A 17,611-nucleotide genomic window follows, 5' to 3' on the forward strand; every position below is an offset into this window, starting at 1 on the left:
ATTTGGCTTCTCTTACGTTCTTATGATCCCTGTATTACAGACTGTGGAACAAGGCTAGGAAGCCCACCGGGTGAACTTGGTCTGGTCACAAACCATCAGCTGAGCTCAACTCACAGGGCTGTTGCGAGGATAAAATGGAGGAGAGGAGAATGATGTCAGCTGTTTTGGGGGTCCCCACTGGGGGAAAAGGAGGGATATAAATGAAGTACATAAATAAATATCACAAGGAAGGGACTACAGCCGAGAAGACCCTGCACTATTGTCAGGAAGGGTCCCTGGGCTCTATGTACGATTTGATTCCCCAACCTGACCACTTACCTTTTGCCCTGGAATCCCAGGTATCCCAGGGGCACCTCTCTCTCCCTGGGACGGGTCCCTGGGCTCTATGTACGATTTGATTCCCCAACCTGACCACTTACCTTTTGCCCTGGAATCCCAGGTATCCCAGGGGCACCTCTCTCTCCCTGGGACCCTGGAATCCCTGGGTTGCCGCGGATACCCTGGATGCCTTGTGCCCCCGGAGGTCCCGGTGCCCCAGGCTCGCCCTAGTGGGAGAAAACCATAATTTTCAGGAACGACATAAGTAAAAGTGTTACAAGCAGAAATATATTCCATCTCTATACCATCATCTCTCTCCTATCTCATTTTAACTGGAGATAATTAGAGATGATCCAGGATTCTGTGCCAACGAGGATCCAATGCTAAAGTTTTGTGTTCTCTTTGCAATCAGGACGGCCTTTTTCCGACTCAGGTAACACAATTTGATAGATAGATCCAGATGGTCAGCCGCATTGGTCTGAAGCAGTAGAACAAATTTAGAATACAGTGGTCTTAAAGGTGCCACTGGATTCATACTTTGTTTTGTTAACCACAGTTAGTCTTAAATACGGTTCTGCATTCTGTACAAACATGGACATCGTAGCTTACTCCTGGCTAGGGACATATGAACACCTGCCAGTTTGGCTCATGCTCTGTTCACTGATCACAAGCAGGGACGATTTTTCGAGGACTGGTTCAGTAAGTCATCAATCTGTTTGCCGGTATTCAACATGTTGCTTCACTGTATTTATTCCTAGCCATGCATTGCGACTGAGGGGTGACATGATTGAGGTTTATAAGATTATGCATGGGAAAGAGCAGGTAGAGAAAGAGGTACTTTTCTCCCTTTCTCACAATACAAGAACTCGTGGGCACTCCATGAAACTGCAGAGCGGTCGGGTTAGAACGGATAAAAGGAAGTACTTCTTCACCCAAAGAGTGATTAACACTTGGAATTCACTGCCACAGGAGGTGGTGGCGGCTACAAGCATGGACGGCTTCAAAAGGGAATTAGATAAGCATATGGAGCAGAGGTCCATCAGTGGCTATTAGCCACAAGGTATAGATAGCGGCTCTGGGGCAAGTGATGCTCTGTCTTCTTGGTGCTTGGGGGGGGGGCAACAGTGGGAGGGCTTCTAATGTCCTGGCCCCACTGGTGGACCTCCTGATGGCACCTGGTATTTCTGGCCACTGTGTGACACAGAGTGTTGGACTGGATGGGCTTTTGGCCTGATCCAACATTGGCTTCTGTTATGTTCTTATGTTAACGTCTGAACCGTAATATGATTCCGAATAAACTGCAAAGAAAACTGCACATTATCCTCAATAATGTTCCCTGGACTATGAGAAAAGACAGATGCCATGCCTAGATGCTTCATGTGTGAGGAAAACAGATGCACCTATTAGAAAGTTTATTTATATACAGCCATAGGGAGCCATCTACACATCCCAAAGGCAATACAAGTGACTGAAACAACTGGGGCAGTCTACTGCAAAGGCTGACAGGACCCAGTCAGCAAACAAGGAACTCTACTGAACCTTTTGAAGGAACATTAGCACCTCAGCAGAGGTCAGCTTGGAGCAGAATCACAGAAAAGCAAGTGTGAATAATTCAAAGACAGTTGGGGAAAACATAGCATGCCATTAAGTATTACCTTTTTACTCCTTGAAAGCCTGAGCCGTGTGACTGTCCCAAACTGTCCAAAATATTCTTTGAGCTGCGGCTCATGAAGGCCCCGAGGGATATGGCCCACGTAGATGACGCCCGGCGTCAGCTTCTCATCCTGTGAGACAAAGGGAGGAAAACACCAACCATTTTGTCATCCCAAATGTTATTTAGCAATTTCAGGGGTGCTGCACACATCTGATGATCACAGGAAATGGATTTCAGGGCACAGATGTGGTGGGGAACAAGCAACACCTGATCTGGCATGCTGCCAGTCAGAAAGGCAACTCACAACTGCAGTAAATATAAAGAGTTAACGAGTAGATCTATGAGACTTGCTGCCTACGGTTAATTACATCACAAAGGGGTTTTTTTAAGTTTCCCATATTCCTCCTCTTCTCATGGAAATGAGCCAGAGCACTATTAGGAACCTATATGAAAACTGCAGCCCCCAGAAAAACCCTACTTATTATGAATTTAGATAGCTCTTCACAACTATAAGCTGCCTCAGTTGTTTTCAAACCCTGTCAGCGGGGGAGATGTAAAGTTCATTGTACACACTCCAACTTAAAAAAAACGGAAATTTTCGGAAAAATTGAAAAAAATGCTACATTAGCATTTCTTTTGTCTTTTCTAGATTGAAAGTCATTCTGTTACTTTAGGAACATAAAAAATGACTATGGACATTTTTACTTGGCATGAAATTATCACAACTAGCATATTAAAAATATAGTGTACCCAAACAATTATTACAAACAGAATACCCACCCACATGCAAAAACAAAACTGAAACCTTTTGATTTTCTTCTGACAATCGCACCTCCTAAAGGAAGAAATGCATCTTGTTCTTGCATTGGAGAGTTCAGTTTGTAACCTAGGACTTGCTTGTCCTCAGTGCACAGAAATTAGATCAATCTGATACCATTATATATTTTAGAAATGATTTGGAAAATATTTGAACACCTTGTCTTAAAATATTTTATTTATCATGTTAAAATAAAACATTCCATAATCAATTTCTTTTCTTTTCTTTATCCAAATTTTTGGAAAAAACCAAAAAAGCTTCAGGGAAAAAAATGGAAAAAAAACGGGTTTTTTCCGGGCCTTCACATCTCTAGTGGCAGTGCACGGGAGCTGTGTTGCTGGGGCAGTGTCCCCTGGTCACATTTGCAGATTGGAGTCATAGGGATGGGGCTAATCACTTCTCCCACCTCCCTCCAAGAAGCACTTAGCTGGACTGATGGATCCCACACCAGCAAAAGGGAGTTAGGGTGTTGGAGTGCCTTCCCTATGAGGAAAGGCTAAGACTCTGGGACTTGATAAAAGCTTATAAAATTATGGATGGGGTGGAGAGAGTTGACAAAGATGCATTTATCTCCCAAAATACTAGCACTCGAGGGCATCCAATGAAGCTGATGGGCAGTAGGTAGAGGACGGACAAAAGGAAATACTACTTTACACAGGGTGATTAAAAGGTGGAATTGACTGCTAGAGGATGTAGTGATGGCCACAAGAATAAACAGCTTTAAAAGGGGATTAGATAAATTCATGGAGAATAAGCCTATCAATGGCAACTTGCCATGGTGGCTGAGAGGGACCCCCACATTCAGAGGCACTAAGCCTCTGAATCCCAGAGCCAGGAGGCAACCTTGAAGGAAGGCCTCGGGCTCTCTGCCCTGTTGCTAGCCATCCAGAGGAAATGGCTGGCCACTGTGTGAGGCAGAATAGACTATTGGTCTGATCCAGCAGGGCTCCTATGCTCTCAAAAAGGAGGCCTTCCCCCCACCTGGCCTGCATCCCAGTTAGGTGTTAAACAAGCAGGGAATTTACATTTCTATCAATAAAGCAACTGTTTAAACTCCCCCCCCCAAATTTCCATCACTTACACTGAAAATTTAAACGTTAACAAGTTCACAGTTCACGTTGTAGTACCGAATCCATATTGCAAAGTATCACCAACTTTGCCACTGATTTTTATTAACAAAAATTACCATGTTAACATTGCCAATTTTGTTCACAGGTGATTAACAGTGAGGCCAGCATGGGAGAACATGCATCTATTTATCATTTAAATTTATAGACCACCCTACCCCTGAATACACACAGATGAGGGCAGTGAACAACATAACGACAAAACAATCTAGCCGCACAGATGACCCTGGAACGCATTTACAGTCTTCTGCCAGTTTTCTAAGCCTCAGAAAAAAATCACTCTCTCTCAAAATGGAAGCCCCCTCTGTCAAGGAACCAACCAAGGACAGGTCAAGCAATAAGAAAAGGCCTTGATCTGCTCTTGTAGGGAGCTCTCATGAGTATAGACAGGCACTCTCAGTCTGGGGCAAGTGATGCTCTGTCTTCTTGGTGCTTGGGGGGGGCAACAGTGGGAGGGCTTCTAGTGTCCTGGCCCTGCTGCTGGACCTCCTGATGGCACCTGGTATTTCTGGCCACTGTGTGACACAGAGTGTTGGACTGGATGGGCCTTTGGCCTGATCCAACATTGGCTTCCCTTATGTCCTTATATGATGTGATGCTCTGTATTCTTGGTGCTTGTATGTGGGGGTCAACAGTGGGAGGGCTTCTAGTGTCCTGGCCCCACTGCTGGACCACCTGGTATTTTTGGCCACCGCGTGACAGAGTGTTGGACTGGATGGGCCTTTGGCCTGATCCAACATTGGCCTCTCTTATGTTCTTACGTTACGTTCTTATGTGTAGCTTTGTAACTCCAAGCGTGTTGATGGCCACGTGCAACCGAGGAAGGCGGTCTGACTTCGGGGGGGGGGGGGGGGGGGGTTTCCCGTGAAATTACAAAAAGAACCCTTCCCTACATTAATTCAACGCGGCTAACAGAATACTGTAGTGCTGAGAGAGATACAAACATGCCATTAACTTCAGAGGGTTTTTTTGGGGGGAGGGGGAGTTCAATCCATGAAAGAAGAACCCAGGTGTACAACCACCACCCCCGTCGCCTGAAGTGGAACAGGCCATTCCGCTGGCACAGTTCCGCGGCAGACCTCCACCTCGCGCGGTTTAGAACGCGATGACGCAGACTACATAGCGACCTTCGCTGCCGCCCGGCGGTTGCCAAGGAAACAGGAGCCTGACATGGGGGGGGGAGGAAAAATCCCTTTACCACGCGGCAGCTTCTATTTCCATGTCGCCCGGAAGGATCCCCCCCCTCACCTTTTTGGCTGCTGTCTTCCTGACTCGCTGCACCTTCGCCTGAAACTCTTGCTGCCGCTCCGGGTCCAAAGAAAGAAGAGACGCCGCTGCTGTCGTTGGAGTAGAAGCTACCTCGACCGTCGACGCCATCGTGGTTCAGGAACAAACGGAATACCGAGGCCATATGCGGACGCGCATGCGCAAACCGGTAACCTTCTCTATCTCTACACGGAACTATTTCTATTACTTCCGCTTTGCCTTTGCTTCCTATAGATCGAAGCAGTGCAGAGCCAGAAGAAAGGAACTGCAGCGGCCCCTGCTGGTGGAATGATGAAAGAGCAGGCAAGGGAAAAACAAGATTCGAGTCCATCGGCACTTTTAAACGCCAACAAGATTTCTGAAGAAGTGTGCATACCCAGACTTAAACTTAGTTGGTCTTATTAAAGGTGCCACTGGCCTCAAACTTTATACTTGTTTGTAACACTGATTGCGGTATGTGTAATGCCTTTCCAGTGCTCCTTAAGTTCTGCATCCCAATAGTCATTGATTTTAGCATCATTCAATGATGGGCCAGAAAGTCAGAGGGGGGATTTTCGTCTTCGTCTGGCACTCTTACCACAATACACGCTGAACAACGTCTGGGTCCAGTGGCACCTTTAAGGCCAACTAAGTTTAATTTCGGGTATAAGCTTTCGTGTGCATCTTAAGATGTGTGTATGGACACGAAAGCTTATACCCAGAATTAAACTTTGTTGGTCTTGAAGGTGCCATTGGACTCAAACTTTGTTCTGCTGCTTCTGACCAAACCGGCTACCCACCTGAATCCACAATACACACAGTCTCTCTATACGAGTGGATGAGAAACTTCTCTAGCATTTATGCTTTAGAGATCATTGACAGAATTGTGGCTGAATTGCGGACATGTCACGTGTGCAAGATTGGTCATCCGTCTAAGGTTCCCAAACTTATTTGGCCTATGGCCAAAAGGCTACTTTAGATAGGTTATGGACGTCACATCATTCCAGACGGGCAGCTGTGTAAGTCCGTAGAAGCAAAACAGAAATCCAAGGGGCACCTGAAGGACTAAGAAAACTGAGCCACAGCTCTCGTTATCGGTTGCCCTGCCGTGTACAGCCATCTCAGGACGCTTTTTATACACGACCAAAAGGAGGTCGGGGGGAATGTTACAGAGCTGTTGCAAAATCAAGTCTGTGGTCCTATGCAGTTAAAAGCCAGTCGAGTCCGACTCTAGGGTTGCGGTGCTCATCTCCGTTTCGAAGCCGAAGAGCCAGCGTTGTCCGAAGACGTTTCCGTGGTCATGTGGCCGGCATGACTAAACGCCAAAGCGCACGGAGTTAGATAGGAGTAAATCCCATTGAACTCATTGGGGCGTACTGACTGAGCCAAGCATGCATGCCATGTGTCTGAGTACAGCGCCCGGATTGGCTTCCGCGTCCCACGTGCATGAGATCGCCCCGCCCCTTTCTGCAGACTGCAACCAAACTTGCTTTCCTTCTCACCGCCCTTCGGCAGGGTCAGGTTGAGGAACCGAAAAGCCCAAGCGGCGTGAAGGAGAAGCCTAACTCCGCCTCGCCCTCGGCGATTGGCTCTTTCCTTCCCTCTCGGCCGTGATAGGCGCATCCGACAAACAGCGTCTTGCCCCATTGGCTAGGGAAGGGAGAGCGCCAATAGCAGCGTAGGGTGAGCGAACGGTCCGGGCTGTGAGCGAGTCGGGCGCGGGGAGCTTTTGTTGGCGCCGGCGAAGGAGGCGGGGAAGGGGCGAAGCGAAGCTGGCCATGAGCGGCGGCGTGTACGGAGGAGGTGCGTGCGGGTCTCCCGGCGGACTTTGAAAATCTGCCTGTACCTTTAAGGCTGGGAGGGAGGGGGAATTCTGGCCGCTGCAGCTTCTCCCTTCGCGGCCGAGGGGAAAAGCCTCGCTGAGAATGCAGGAGTCGGGGGGCTGGCGGGACTCTTTGCTTGGCAAAGTGGCTTCTGCAATCTGAAGCCGCTTGGCTTTGCCTTTTCATTTCCTTCATATGTACTCCGCCTCCCCCCCCCATGGGAACTCGGAGCGGGTAGCAGCATTCTCCCCATGCCCATGTTATTTTCACAACAGCCTTGCAGGGTAGGTCAGGCTCCGTGCCCATGTTATTTTCACAACAGCCCTGCGGGGTAGGTCAGGCTGGGGGAGTGCGAGTGGCCCACTGTCGCTACTGGTCGAGATGCCAACCTCCAGGTGGGACCTGGGGATCCCCTGGAATCACAGCTCATTTCCAAGAGGGGTCGCCGTATTAGTCTGTCTGTAGCGGTAGAAAAGAGCCGGAGTCCAGTGGCACCTTAAAGACTAACAAAACATATGGAAGGGGTATGAGCTTTGGTGCGTCACCGCTCACTTCTTCAGATACCTGAGAAAGTATCTGAAGAAGTGAGTGGCGACTCCTATCCTGCCACATATTTTGTCAGTCTTTAAAATGCTACTGGACTCTTGCTCTTTTCTAGGGCTCATTTCCAGACTGTGGAGGTCAGCTCCCCTGTAGACTAATGGCTGCTTTGGAGGGTGGACTCTATGGGACTGTACCCCACTGAGGCCCCCGTCCTCCGCAAGCTTCATCCCCAAATCTCCAAGAGTTTCCCCACCTAGATCTTGCAGCCTTACCCCATCTCCTGTCAGTGGCTGGGGGGATGGGCGACCTGGTAACCTGACAAGTCTCCTGACAAGCTTCTTCAGCAGAGTTGGGATTGAAGCCTGGGTATCCTCAGTCGTTGGCTGAAACTCTAACTGCTGCACCACACTAGCTGGTACGCAGCTGCTAAGAGGGGGAAAGCTTTCCCACTAGGCTGTACATTGTGTTCCCCAAATTAAAGAATAAAATCCGCACCAGAGTGGAAACCCAAGAGGGCAGCCTGTGTGCAACTGCAGGTGCTGTGGCTGTTCCTGATGCTCACACCTTTTTGCTACCCAGCAACACCATTTGAATGTGGTATCAGGCCCCCACGGACTGCAACCGTATCACAATCGGGAGGTGGGGGTGGGTGGGAAGCAACTGGAGAAAGGGAACTGAGCCACACATTGTAGGTTAGTAAATGTAGAAGAAGAAGAGGAGGAGATTGAATGTATACCCCGCCCTTCACTACCTGAAGGAGTCTCAGAGTGCCTTACAAACTCCTTTCCCTTCCCCTCCCCACAACAGACACCCTGTGAGGCTGGTGGGGCTGAGAGAGCTCTGAAAGAAACTGCTCTTTTTCAAGAACAGCTCTTATCAGAACTACGGCTTGCCCAAGGTCATCTAGCCAGGTGCAAGTGGAGGAGTGGGGAATCGAACCCGGTTCTCCCGGATTAGAGTCCGCACACTTAACCACTACACCGCGCACTTAAGCACTACACAGCCAGTGAATTACGCCTGGTGTTGGAAAATCACAAGTGCTTTTGAGTTATCATTGCGCATGCATACGCAGGACGAGAGGGGCGCGACCCAGATGTGAGGATGTGCACAGATGCTGGCCCTGACCCCTGGTACTTGTTGACCCTGTGCTCTCTTTTGCAACTGACCAGACGGGCAGGTGCTGGACTTAGGTTCCGTAGCCTGGGTTGACGAAGAGTCAGCCTGGTTGGTGGGAGGCAGGAATGGAAGATTTGCCGGGTTAGAGGGGTCTTGCTTGCTTGTCCCTGTGATGTCATGCTAGTTTGCTTTGGATCCATCCTGGCACAAGTTTCAGCACTGAGGACTGAAGCCAGGGTGTTCTGTTTGCATCAGAGGTGCTGTACCTTAGATCTCTGGGACCTCCCTACCTTGGGGAATTCGTACATTTGATAGCCATTTTTGTAGGGTAGGGGGAAATGTTCAGAATCAGCTTGGATTTAACGGCATGTTTACTGCACAGTCCTGCATATGGTGATTTTGTCGTGAGTTCCTCCGAATCTCATGGTCCCTGTAGTAGAATTGTAGTAGAAGGGACCATATTCAGCCTGCGCTGAAAGCGCTGCACTGGTTGCCAATAGCGTACCAGATCCGCTTCAAAGTGCTGGTTCTTACCTATAAAGCCCTATATGGTCTGGGTCCAACCTACCTGAGGGACCGCCTTTCCCCGTATATTCCCCCAAGAGCACTACGGTCTGGGGCCCAAAATTTGTTAACCATCCCGGGCCCCAGGGATGTAAAATTGGCCGCCACAAGGGCCAGGGCTTTTTCGGTGGCGGCCCCTACCTGGTGGAATGAGCTCCCGGGGGAGATCCGGGCCCTGCGGGATCTGATGCAGTTCCGCAGGGCCTGCAAGACGGAGCTCTTCCACCAGGCTTTCGAGTAGGGGCCGCCCCCCCCATTACGTTACCATCTTGGGGGGGGGGGGTTGGAAGAGGCCCTGAGAAGAGCCCCTGGAAAGGACTATTAGAACATCCGAACAGCGATGCTATAGACTGCCTGTCACGAACTGTCTTTGGAACTGTCCCGCCATCTTGGGTTTAGAGTTCTGACTATCACTGAGCACTTTATGTGATTTAGGACTGGGTTTCTTTTAACTTGTATAGTATGTTTTTAAATTATGGGTATATTGTTGTTTTATTGTAGCAAGTTTATCTTGCCTTGTGAGCCACCCTGAGCCCTACGGGGGAGGGCGGGGTAAAAAATTTGATAAATAAATAAATAAATGTCCAATTCTGTCATTCTTGCCTGCCTTTCGTTCCTCCCCAACCTTCTGATTCTGCAGCGGTGCTGAAGATCCCAGGCTTTTATTTATTTATTTAGTTAATTATATTTATACCCCGCCCGTTCTGCGAACAGGCTCAGGGCGACTAACAAGAGCGGTACAATGTACCTAATTGGCATAACCATAAAAATTTAAAACTGCATAAAATACATACACATTCATATTACATAAAAATAACAGTTAGCGATAAAGTGCTCGCAGTGCTAAAAGATTAGATGGCGTGCTTGTCAGATCTAAATCCACATCGTCTATCCGGTCATCATCCCTCAAGCCGATAGAGGCCTAGCGATGCATCTGGGCCAGTCCTAGGTTCCAGAAGTTCAATGGAAACATTGATGGTAACAGTAATGGTGGCTCCTATTTAAAGGCCTGGCGGAAGAGCTCCGTCTCGCAGGCCCTGAGTTAACAGACACCTTGTCTCGTGGATTTTATCATTTGTTCTGAAGCGACACTCCCTGTAAATTTTTCTCTGTGTGTGCAGATGAAGTCGGTGCTCTGGTGTTTGATATTGGCTCCTATACTGTTCGGGCTGGCTATGCCGGGGAGGACTGTCCAAAGGTAAGAATGAGTCCTGAGATATTGCATTAAGAAGAAGAAGAAGAGATTGGATTTATACCCCGCCCTTCACTACCCAAAGGTGTCTCAGAGCGGCTTACAAACTCCTTTCCCTTCCCCTCCCCACAACAGACACCCTGTGAGGTAGGTGGGGCTGAGAGAGCTCTTGACAGAGACTGCTCTTTTTCAAGAACAGCTTGTTATCAGAGCTGCAGTTTGCCCAAGATCATACAGCCAGGTGCAAGTGGAGGAGTGGGGAATCAAACCTGGTTCTCCCAGATTAGAGTCTGTGCACTTAACCACTACACCAAACTGGCTTAAGAAGACTTTCTGCTCAGAAAGCTCCTTGAAACATTCCCCTTAGCATCTCGTTCACCGGCTGCTCTCCTGGCAGCTGATTCCCATCCTATGAAGTGATGAAAAAGGAAGGCTCGCAAAAAAACCCTACAGAGTTCGCTGCCCAAAACTCCCAGGGCTGAAATCGTTTGTCCGAAAAAGCACTGACGGAAGTGTGTCTGCTGGGTGGGTTGGGAACAGAAGAGGGGGCGGGGCAAGCTCAATTCAATTTGCATAGCCCTGTCTTTGGAGAGTGTGGGAGGAATAGCCCTCACCAGGATGTCCTTCTTCGCCACTGGGGACTTAGATGCTGCAGAGCAGATGCACGTTGTCTGACTTTGTATTCTCCCTTCCGCGTTTTCCGGTCTAGGTTGACTTCCCCACCGCCATCGGTGTTGTCCTGGACCGGGACGACGGGAGCTCCATGATGGAGATTGACGGCGATAAAAGCAAGCAAGGGGGGCCAACGTACTACATCGACACGAATGCATTGCGGGTCCCGAGAGAGAACATGGAGGCCACGTTGCCCTTGAAAAACGGGATGAGTACGGGCCCTTTCCTCCCTTCTCTTGTTCACCGGTCCTGATGGTTAACGTCTGAACAAGCAAGACAGTATGGTGTTCTGTGTGCGGGAATGCTTTCTGGTCTGGAGCGGGGGGGGGGAATGATTTCGTTCCAATTTGCTTATATATTTTATTTGTATATTCAGTAATGATGTCTGTACGAGCCAGAAGTTTTAAAGATGTACTTGAGTTGTCGTGATTCCCATTTGTAACATCTAAGGGATACTGGCCAGCAATGTTCCCTCTCAGCTGTGGAGTCTTGTGAGCAAAAATTCCGCTTTGTGAGCTCCTGGCATTAAAGTTGTGAGTGAACAATTTGGCTGCTGCATAAATCAGTTTGCTCTGGAGCCCATCCTTCCTGAGCTAAGGGAGAAATCTGTGAGCTGGAGGCTAAAGAACTGTGAGCTAGCTCACACTAACTCAGCTTAGAGGGAGCACTGCTGGCCAGTGATGACGGGGGCCTTCCTACAGAGAAATGGGTAACCTTTCACTTCCATCTTTAAGGGTATGGGAGTACTATAGCCCCTTGTAATTGATGACGTGTTCTGGAAAAGGTGCCTCTGTTCTGTCCAGTTACCTTGCTGGGTGGACCCTCCCACCTGAGGCCATATAAAGGGAGTCTCCAGTGAGACCTTGCAGGTAGACAGGCTAGGAAGCTGGGAAAACTGGCTTATTTACGCTGTGCTGAGTGCAGAGGTGATGTTTAACCATGGCTAACCATGGATTACAGGTTCGCTTAAACTACGGGCTGCATCCCAAGTCCTGCACACCGAGTGGAGTGAAATTTGCTCAATGCTCCTTCTAAGCTGTAGTGTCTCGTGAGCAAAAGTTCTACTTTGAGAGCTACTAGCATTAAAGTTGTGAGCGAGCAATTTGGCTGCTGCATAAATCAGTTTGCTCTGGAGCCCCATCCTTCCTGAGCAAAGACAAAAATGTGTGAGCCGGAGGCTAAAAAAACTGTGAGTCAGCTCACACTAACTCAGCTTAGAGGGAACATTGCTTCCACTCCCCTGCCCCCCAAATGTTGCTCCTGGGGTTGGGATGGGTGGACCCTGATGAACAGCATGGGAGGCAAAATGGGGGTATAAGACAGGAGTAGGGAATTGGCAAAAGTCCCCCTCCTTCCTGCTTTTCTGGTGATGGGAAGGTAGTTGGGAGTCCACCCCATCGCTTTACATCCCAGTTTCAGGGGAACTTAGTAACCTTTCTTTGGGTTTTCAGATTCCATACGCAATTGTAGTTGAGAAAAACAAACCAGGCTTTAAGCATAGTATCCAGATAAGGACTGCCATATACTTTCAATGCAAGAGTTTGCCTTGTATGTTCTTTTGACAGGCTGTCTCTGCAGACTGCTGTCAAGGGCTGTTCCTGCTTTAACACCTTGTGCAGTCAGTGTTTTGTGATTGTGTGAGAGCCAGTTTGGTGTAGTGGTTAAGTGTGCGGACTCTAATCTGGGAAAACCGGGTTTGATTCCCCACTCCTCCACTTGCACCTGCTGATGTGACCTTGGGTCAGTCACAAGCTCTGGCACAGCTGTCCTTGAAAAAGAGCAGTTTGTGTCAGAGCTCTCTCAGCCCCACCCACCTCACAGGGTGTCTGTTGTGGGGAGGGGAAGGGAAAGGAGTTTGTGAGCCGCTCTGAGACTCCAAGTGAAGGGCGGGGTATAAATCCAATCTCTTCTTCTTCTTCTTGTTCTGGACCGTGGGTCTGTTCAGGATCTGGTCTTGAACAACCCATATCTTGGCACTTTTAGTCCTGTTGACGTGGCACAGGCCACGCTTTGTGCTGCTGCTTCCTCGGCCTGCTTCTGTCCCCCCCCCCCATCCACACTGGACTTGTTTTGGGCTTGCAGCTACACTTCAGCCTGCAGGTACGCTGGAACTGAAGTCACATTGCTGGCCAAAGAAGCTCTAGTGTCACTTCCTGTCGTTACAGTTGAAGACTGGGATAGCTTCCAAGCAATTCTGGATCACACCTACAAGATGCATATTAAATCCGAAGCGTCTTTGCATCCCGTCCTCATGTCTGAAGCACCTGTGAGTAAAAAAAATAAATACATCTAGTTTGTTTCTTTGAAATGACTAGCAGAACTTGATGCAGAGGCCCTTGGTAGTGTCAGGGTTGTGGAATGAAAAGCTTCGAAGCCAGGGCTTTGCAGAACATGGAGCAAGGTCATTGATCCTGTTGGTGACAAGGCCGTCACTGCATGGGTTGCTTTTATGAAGGCACTTGCTTTATGAGAGCCAGCGCAGTGCCGTGGGGCTAGAATATGGGAGACCCCGGTTCAAAACCCCACTCTGCCATAGAAGAGCAGTGGGTGACCTTGGGCCAGTCACAGCCTAATCTACCTCACAGGGTTATTGTGAGGATAAAATGGAGAAGGGGATAACATTATACACCATTTTGGGTGCCCGTTGGAAAGCAAAGCTTGTGCAGCAACAGTGATTAAAATGTGGAATTTGCTGCCAGAGGATGTAGTGATGACAACAGGAATAAACAGCTTTAAAAGGGGGCTTAGATAGGTTCAGGAGCTGCGGTGGCTCAAGTGGTTAAGACGCTGAACTGCAGGCTGTGGAAGGTCAGTCGTTCAGCAGTTCAAGACCCGGGTGCCGCATGATGGAGTGAGCTCTCGTCTCTTGTTCCAGCTCCTGGCAACCTAGCAGTTCGAAAGCAAGAAATTGCAAGTAGATAAATAGGTACCACTTCGGTGGGAAGGTAACAGCGTTCCGTGCGCCTTGGTGTTTAGTCATGCTGGCCACATGACCACGGAAACGTCTTCGGACAGCGCTGGCTCTTCGGCTTTGAAACGGAGATGAGCACCGCAACCCTAGAGTCGGATTCGACTGGCTTTCGAGCAAGGGAACCTTTACTTTTTTTTAGATAGGTTCATGGAAGATAAGTCTATCAATGGCTACTTGCCTTGGTGACTGAGGGGAACCTCCACGTTCAGAGGCACTAAGCCTCTGAATCTCAGAGCCAGGAGGCAGCATCAGGGGAAGGCCTCAGCCTCTATCCCCTGTTGTTGGCCGTCCAGAGGAATTGGTGGGCCGCCGTGTGAGACTGGATGCTGGACTAGATGGACTATTGGTCTGATCCAACAGGGCTCATCTTATGTTATCTTCTAGCAGTGGGAAGGAGTCCCAGGAGGGCTTTACGTGGTGTGAATTGGTTGCGTGCTCCTTCTGGGTGCCTCCTTCAAAAGAGAAAGCGGTGGATTTGCATTACCGGAGACAGGCACCCCTGTGGCCAGCCTTCCGTCAGCCCCGCGAACATGGGGGGAGGGCTGTGACTCAAGGGAAGAAGTTCCACTTTGCTTGGAGAAGGTCCCAGGTTTAATCCCTGGCATCTCCAGATGAAGGGATCAGGGGGTAGGAGATGTGAAAGACCTTGGCCTGAGACCTTGGAGAACCACTGCCAGCAGAGTAGACAGTGCAGACCCTGATGGACCGAGGATTCTGATTCAGTATAAGGCAGCTTCATATGTGCAACATACGCTTTGTCTGAGAGATTGTCCCCCCCCTTCTTATCTTGAAATCCAGCATAGTTTTGTGTTGCACAAACATTTATGCAGTAATAATAATAACAATAACAATTGTTTGGCACTGTGTGTAAAATAGCCAGGAGATCCTAAGATTGTCCGGCAGTCAGAAGTTCTAGCTCTTTTGGCACTATGCATCACTAGGTGGCGAGCTAGATTTGTTTCTTAAGGCCAGAGAAATTTCCGAGGGGGTTTGCCATTGACTCCCTCTGCGTCACACCCCTGGTATTTCTTGGAGGTGGCCCTTCCAAATACCAGCCAAAGCTGACCCTGCTTAGCTTCTGAGATCTGACGAGATCGGGCAGTAATGTTTGTATATAACCCTGGTTTGTAAAGCCACTTCAAATCATGGTTTCACTCTCCAGTGTTGAAGGGAATCGTACAAACAACATTTGAATCTAGTGGCACCTTTAAGACCAACAGAGCTTTATTCAAGGTATAAGCTTTCATGTGCGTGCACACTTCCTCAGAAACACTGAAATGGAAGTCGCCACGCCAGTCCAATACATATAGGAAGAGCTTGAGCAGGAAATTAGCATACGGCATAATAAAGTTGTTTGATAGATGCAAGGACTCATAGTTGGTGTTGCTGGTTCTCCGTCATGAAATCATGGTCCATGTGGGGAAGGGCAGAGCATGCCCATTTCCAATTTGTAAACCACAGCTTGCCTGGAGCCTGAGTTACACTTATCAGGTCCAAGAAAGGAACGTACCTGAAGAGTCCTCTGCTGGAGGAAGCCCAGATTTTCCTGTCTTGTACGTTTCTGGCTCTTTCTGCATTTACAGGAAAAAATGTTCGAGATGCATATGGCACTGCTGGGGCTGTAGGTGAGAACGCGATGATCTTTTTTGTCCCGTTTCTGTTCTTGTAGTGGAATACCAGAGCCAAGCGTGAGAAACTGACGGAACTGATGTTTGAACATTACAATATCCCTGCTTTCTTCTTGTGCAAAACGGCGGTCCTTACAGCGTATCCCAGAAGTGCTGGAAGACTGGGCGGAGTTACAAAGCTTCCGCTTCTGCCCACTCCAGTTTTAAAAAACCCACCTTAGCTAACATGTGTTGTTACCACTATTTAATCAAGGTGCTGTCACAGATCACGGGGGTGGGATGTATTGGCTTCGACCCTGCCGAAACTTCCCCAGGTATAGAGTGACTTTCTCCGTGTTATCTCCCTTTGTTCACTGCCTGGCAGCTGGACCAGATGTTGCTGTGCTCTCTTCTCAGAAATCCCTATATAGGGATATTTTGTGTGTGTGTGTGCTGTGAAGTCACAGCCAACTTATGGCAACCCTGTAAGGTTTTCAGGGCAAGAGGCATTCAGAGGTGGTTGGCCATGGCCTGCCTTTGCATCATGACTCTGGACTTCCTTGGTGGTCTCCCATCCAAATACTAACCAGGGCTGATCCTGCTTAGCTTCCAAAATTGGACAAGATTGGGCTAACCTGGGCCATCCAGGTCAGGGCGGGGTACATTGCAGATGTCTAATTCAGTTTATTTATTTACTTACTTCCAATTTATACCCCGCCTTGCCAGTAGAAACTGGCTCTAGGCGGCTTACACAAGTTAAAATACAATAAATACCATAAAATTCGTAATAAAACAATTGCATTAGTACAAACAGTGCAAACAGATGGCGGCGGTTTCCTATAAATGATCCAGTAAGAAAAGACCGTCCGATGTTATAACAAGGCTGTGGCATGTTCGACTTACGATGGTACATTCATCAGTGGCGGCTCCTAATCGAATACCTGGTGGAAGAGCTCCAGTTTTACAGGCCAGCATTACCCACATTAAGCTGCTTGCTTTGTACTGTGAGGACAGAGGAATCTACCTGCCAGCCTGTGCTCATAGAACAACAAGAGCCAAATCCATTCACACCTTAAGGACCCAACCAAATTTCCAGGGTATAAGGTTTCAAGAGTCAAAGATCCCTTCGTCAGATACTGGACCCAAATATTGCTCTTCTTCCACAGACTCAGCACAGCTTCCCATCCAAAACTATCTTCATAGAACGATAGTTGATCCAGGAACAGGATCGGGACGAAAGTATTAAGCAGCTCAGGGTGTTTCCTCCAAAGCACTCTGGAGCTTCCAAGGAAATGGGTCAGCAGCCCTGGCTGTGTTTAGATTTGTAAGCATTCTTCTCAAACAGCTAAAAGTGACTTTCCGGGGGGGGACGGGGAGAATAGTCTCACCTCAAAAGTAAAAGCGTGCAGTTTTTAAAAAGCAATTATTAATTATGATACAGTTTTTAAATGTGCACAGATTCCCATTGTGTTCCTTAACCCTTTGAACTAGTTTTGCTAACGGCAGATCAACCGGCTTGATCTTGGATAGTGGGGCAACACACACCACCGCCATTCCCGTGCATGACGGATATGTGCTGCAGCAAGGTAGGCATTTTTTCCTACATAGGCGATGGGTTCGATTCAGGATGAGACAAAGATGGCGTCCCTTCATCTTGCACAGAACTGCACTGTAAATAATCTCTCACTGTCAAAAATTGGGGGCAAAAGCATTGAACTCCGGCCACTTCAGGATCACTGGGAAATTTGGGGTGTCGGGGGAAGGGAATAATTCTAGGAAAGCTCTCTTATTTAGAAAATTATCCTCCTTTGGTGGTATTTTGTTTTCTGCACTGATTTTTTTTGTTTTAGTTTTACTTAAGGATGGAGTTAATAAAATGCAAGATTTTTTTAAAAGTGCTATCATATTAAAGAGGATAGGTTTATTAATAGGGATGGGCACAAACCGGTTCATGAGCCAATA

General features: G+C 48.4%; 2 protein-coding genes across 2 annotated transcripts in view; one reads left to right on the forward strand and one right to left on the reverse strand.

Moving 5' to 3' along the window:
• The window catches only part of NIFK (nucleolar protein interacting with the FHA domain of MKI67), a 14,947-nt gene extending 9,611 nt beyond the window's left edge, over positions 1-5,336 (reverse strand). Inside the window, exons 1-3 of the mRNA XM_015423343.1 lie at positions 5,165-5,336; positions 1,974-2,102; positions 420-545 (exon numbers count right to left, since the gene is read on the reverse strand). Coding sequence (XP_015278829.1) covers positions 420-545; positions 1,974-2,102; positions 5,165-5,293 — 384 coding nt within the window. The 5' untranslated portion in view covers positions 5,294-5,336. The remainder of the gene's footprint in view (positions 1-419; positions 546-1,973; positions 2,103-5,164) is intronic.
• Positions 5,337-6,850: 1,514 nt separating this feature from the next.
• The window catches only part of ACTL6A (actin like 6A), a 28,103-nt gene continuing 17,342 nt past the window's right edge, over positions 6,851-17,611 (forward strand). The window contains exons 1-6 of the mRNA XM_015423349.1: positions 6,851-6,964; positions 10,329-10,405; positions 11,109-11,283; positions 13,237-13,337; positions 15,712-15,809; positions 17,141-17,235. Coding sequence (XP_015278835.1) covers positions 6,940-6,964; positions 10,329-10,405; positions 11,109-11,283; positions 13,237-13,337; positions 15,712-15,809; positions 17,141-17,235 — 571 coding nt within the window. The 5' untranslated portion in view covers positions 6,851-6,939. The remainder of the gene's footprint in view (positions 6,965-10,328; positions 10,406-11,108; positions 11,284-13,236; positions 13,338-15,711; positions 15,810-17,140; positions 17,236-17,611) is intronic.

Source organism: Gekko japonicus, unplaced genomic scaffold (assembly GCF_001447785.1).
Source record: "Gekko japonicus isolate JY-2015 unplaced genomic scaffold, Gekko_japonicus_V1.1 scaffold1556, whole genome shotgun sequence".
NCBI lineage: Eukaryota > Metazoa > Chordata > Lepidosauria > Squamata > Gekkonidae > Gekko > Gekko japonicus.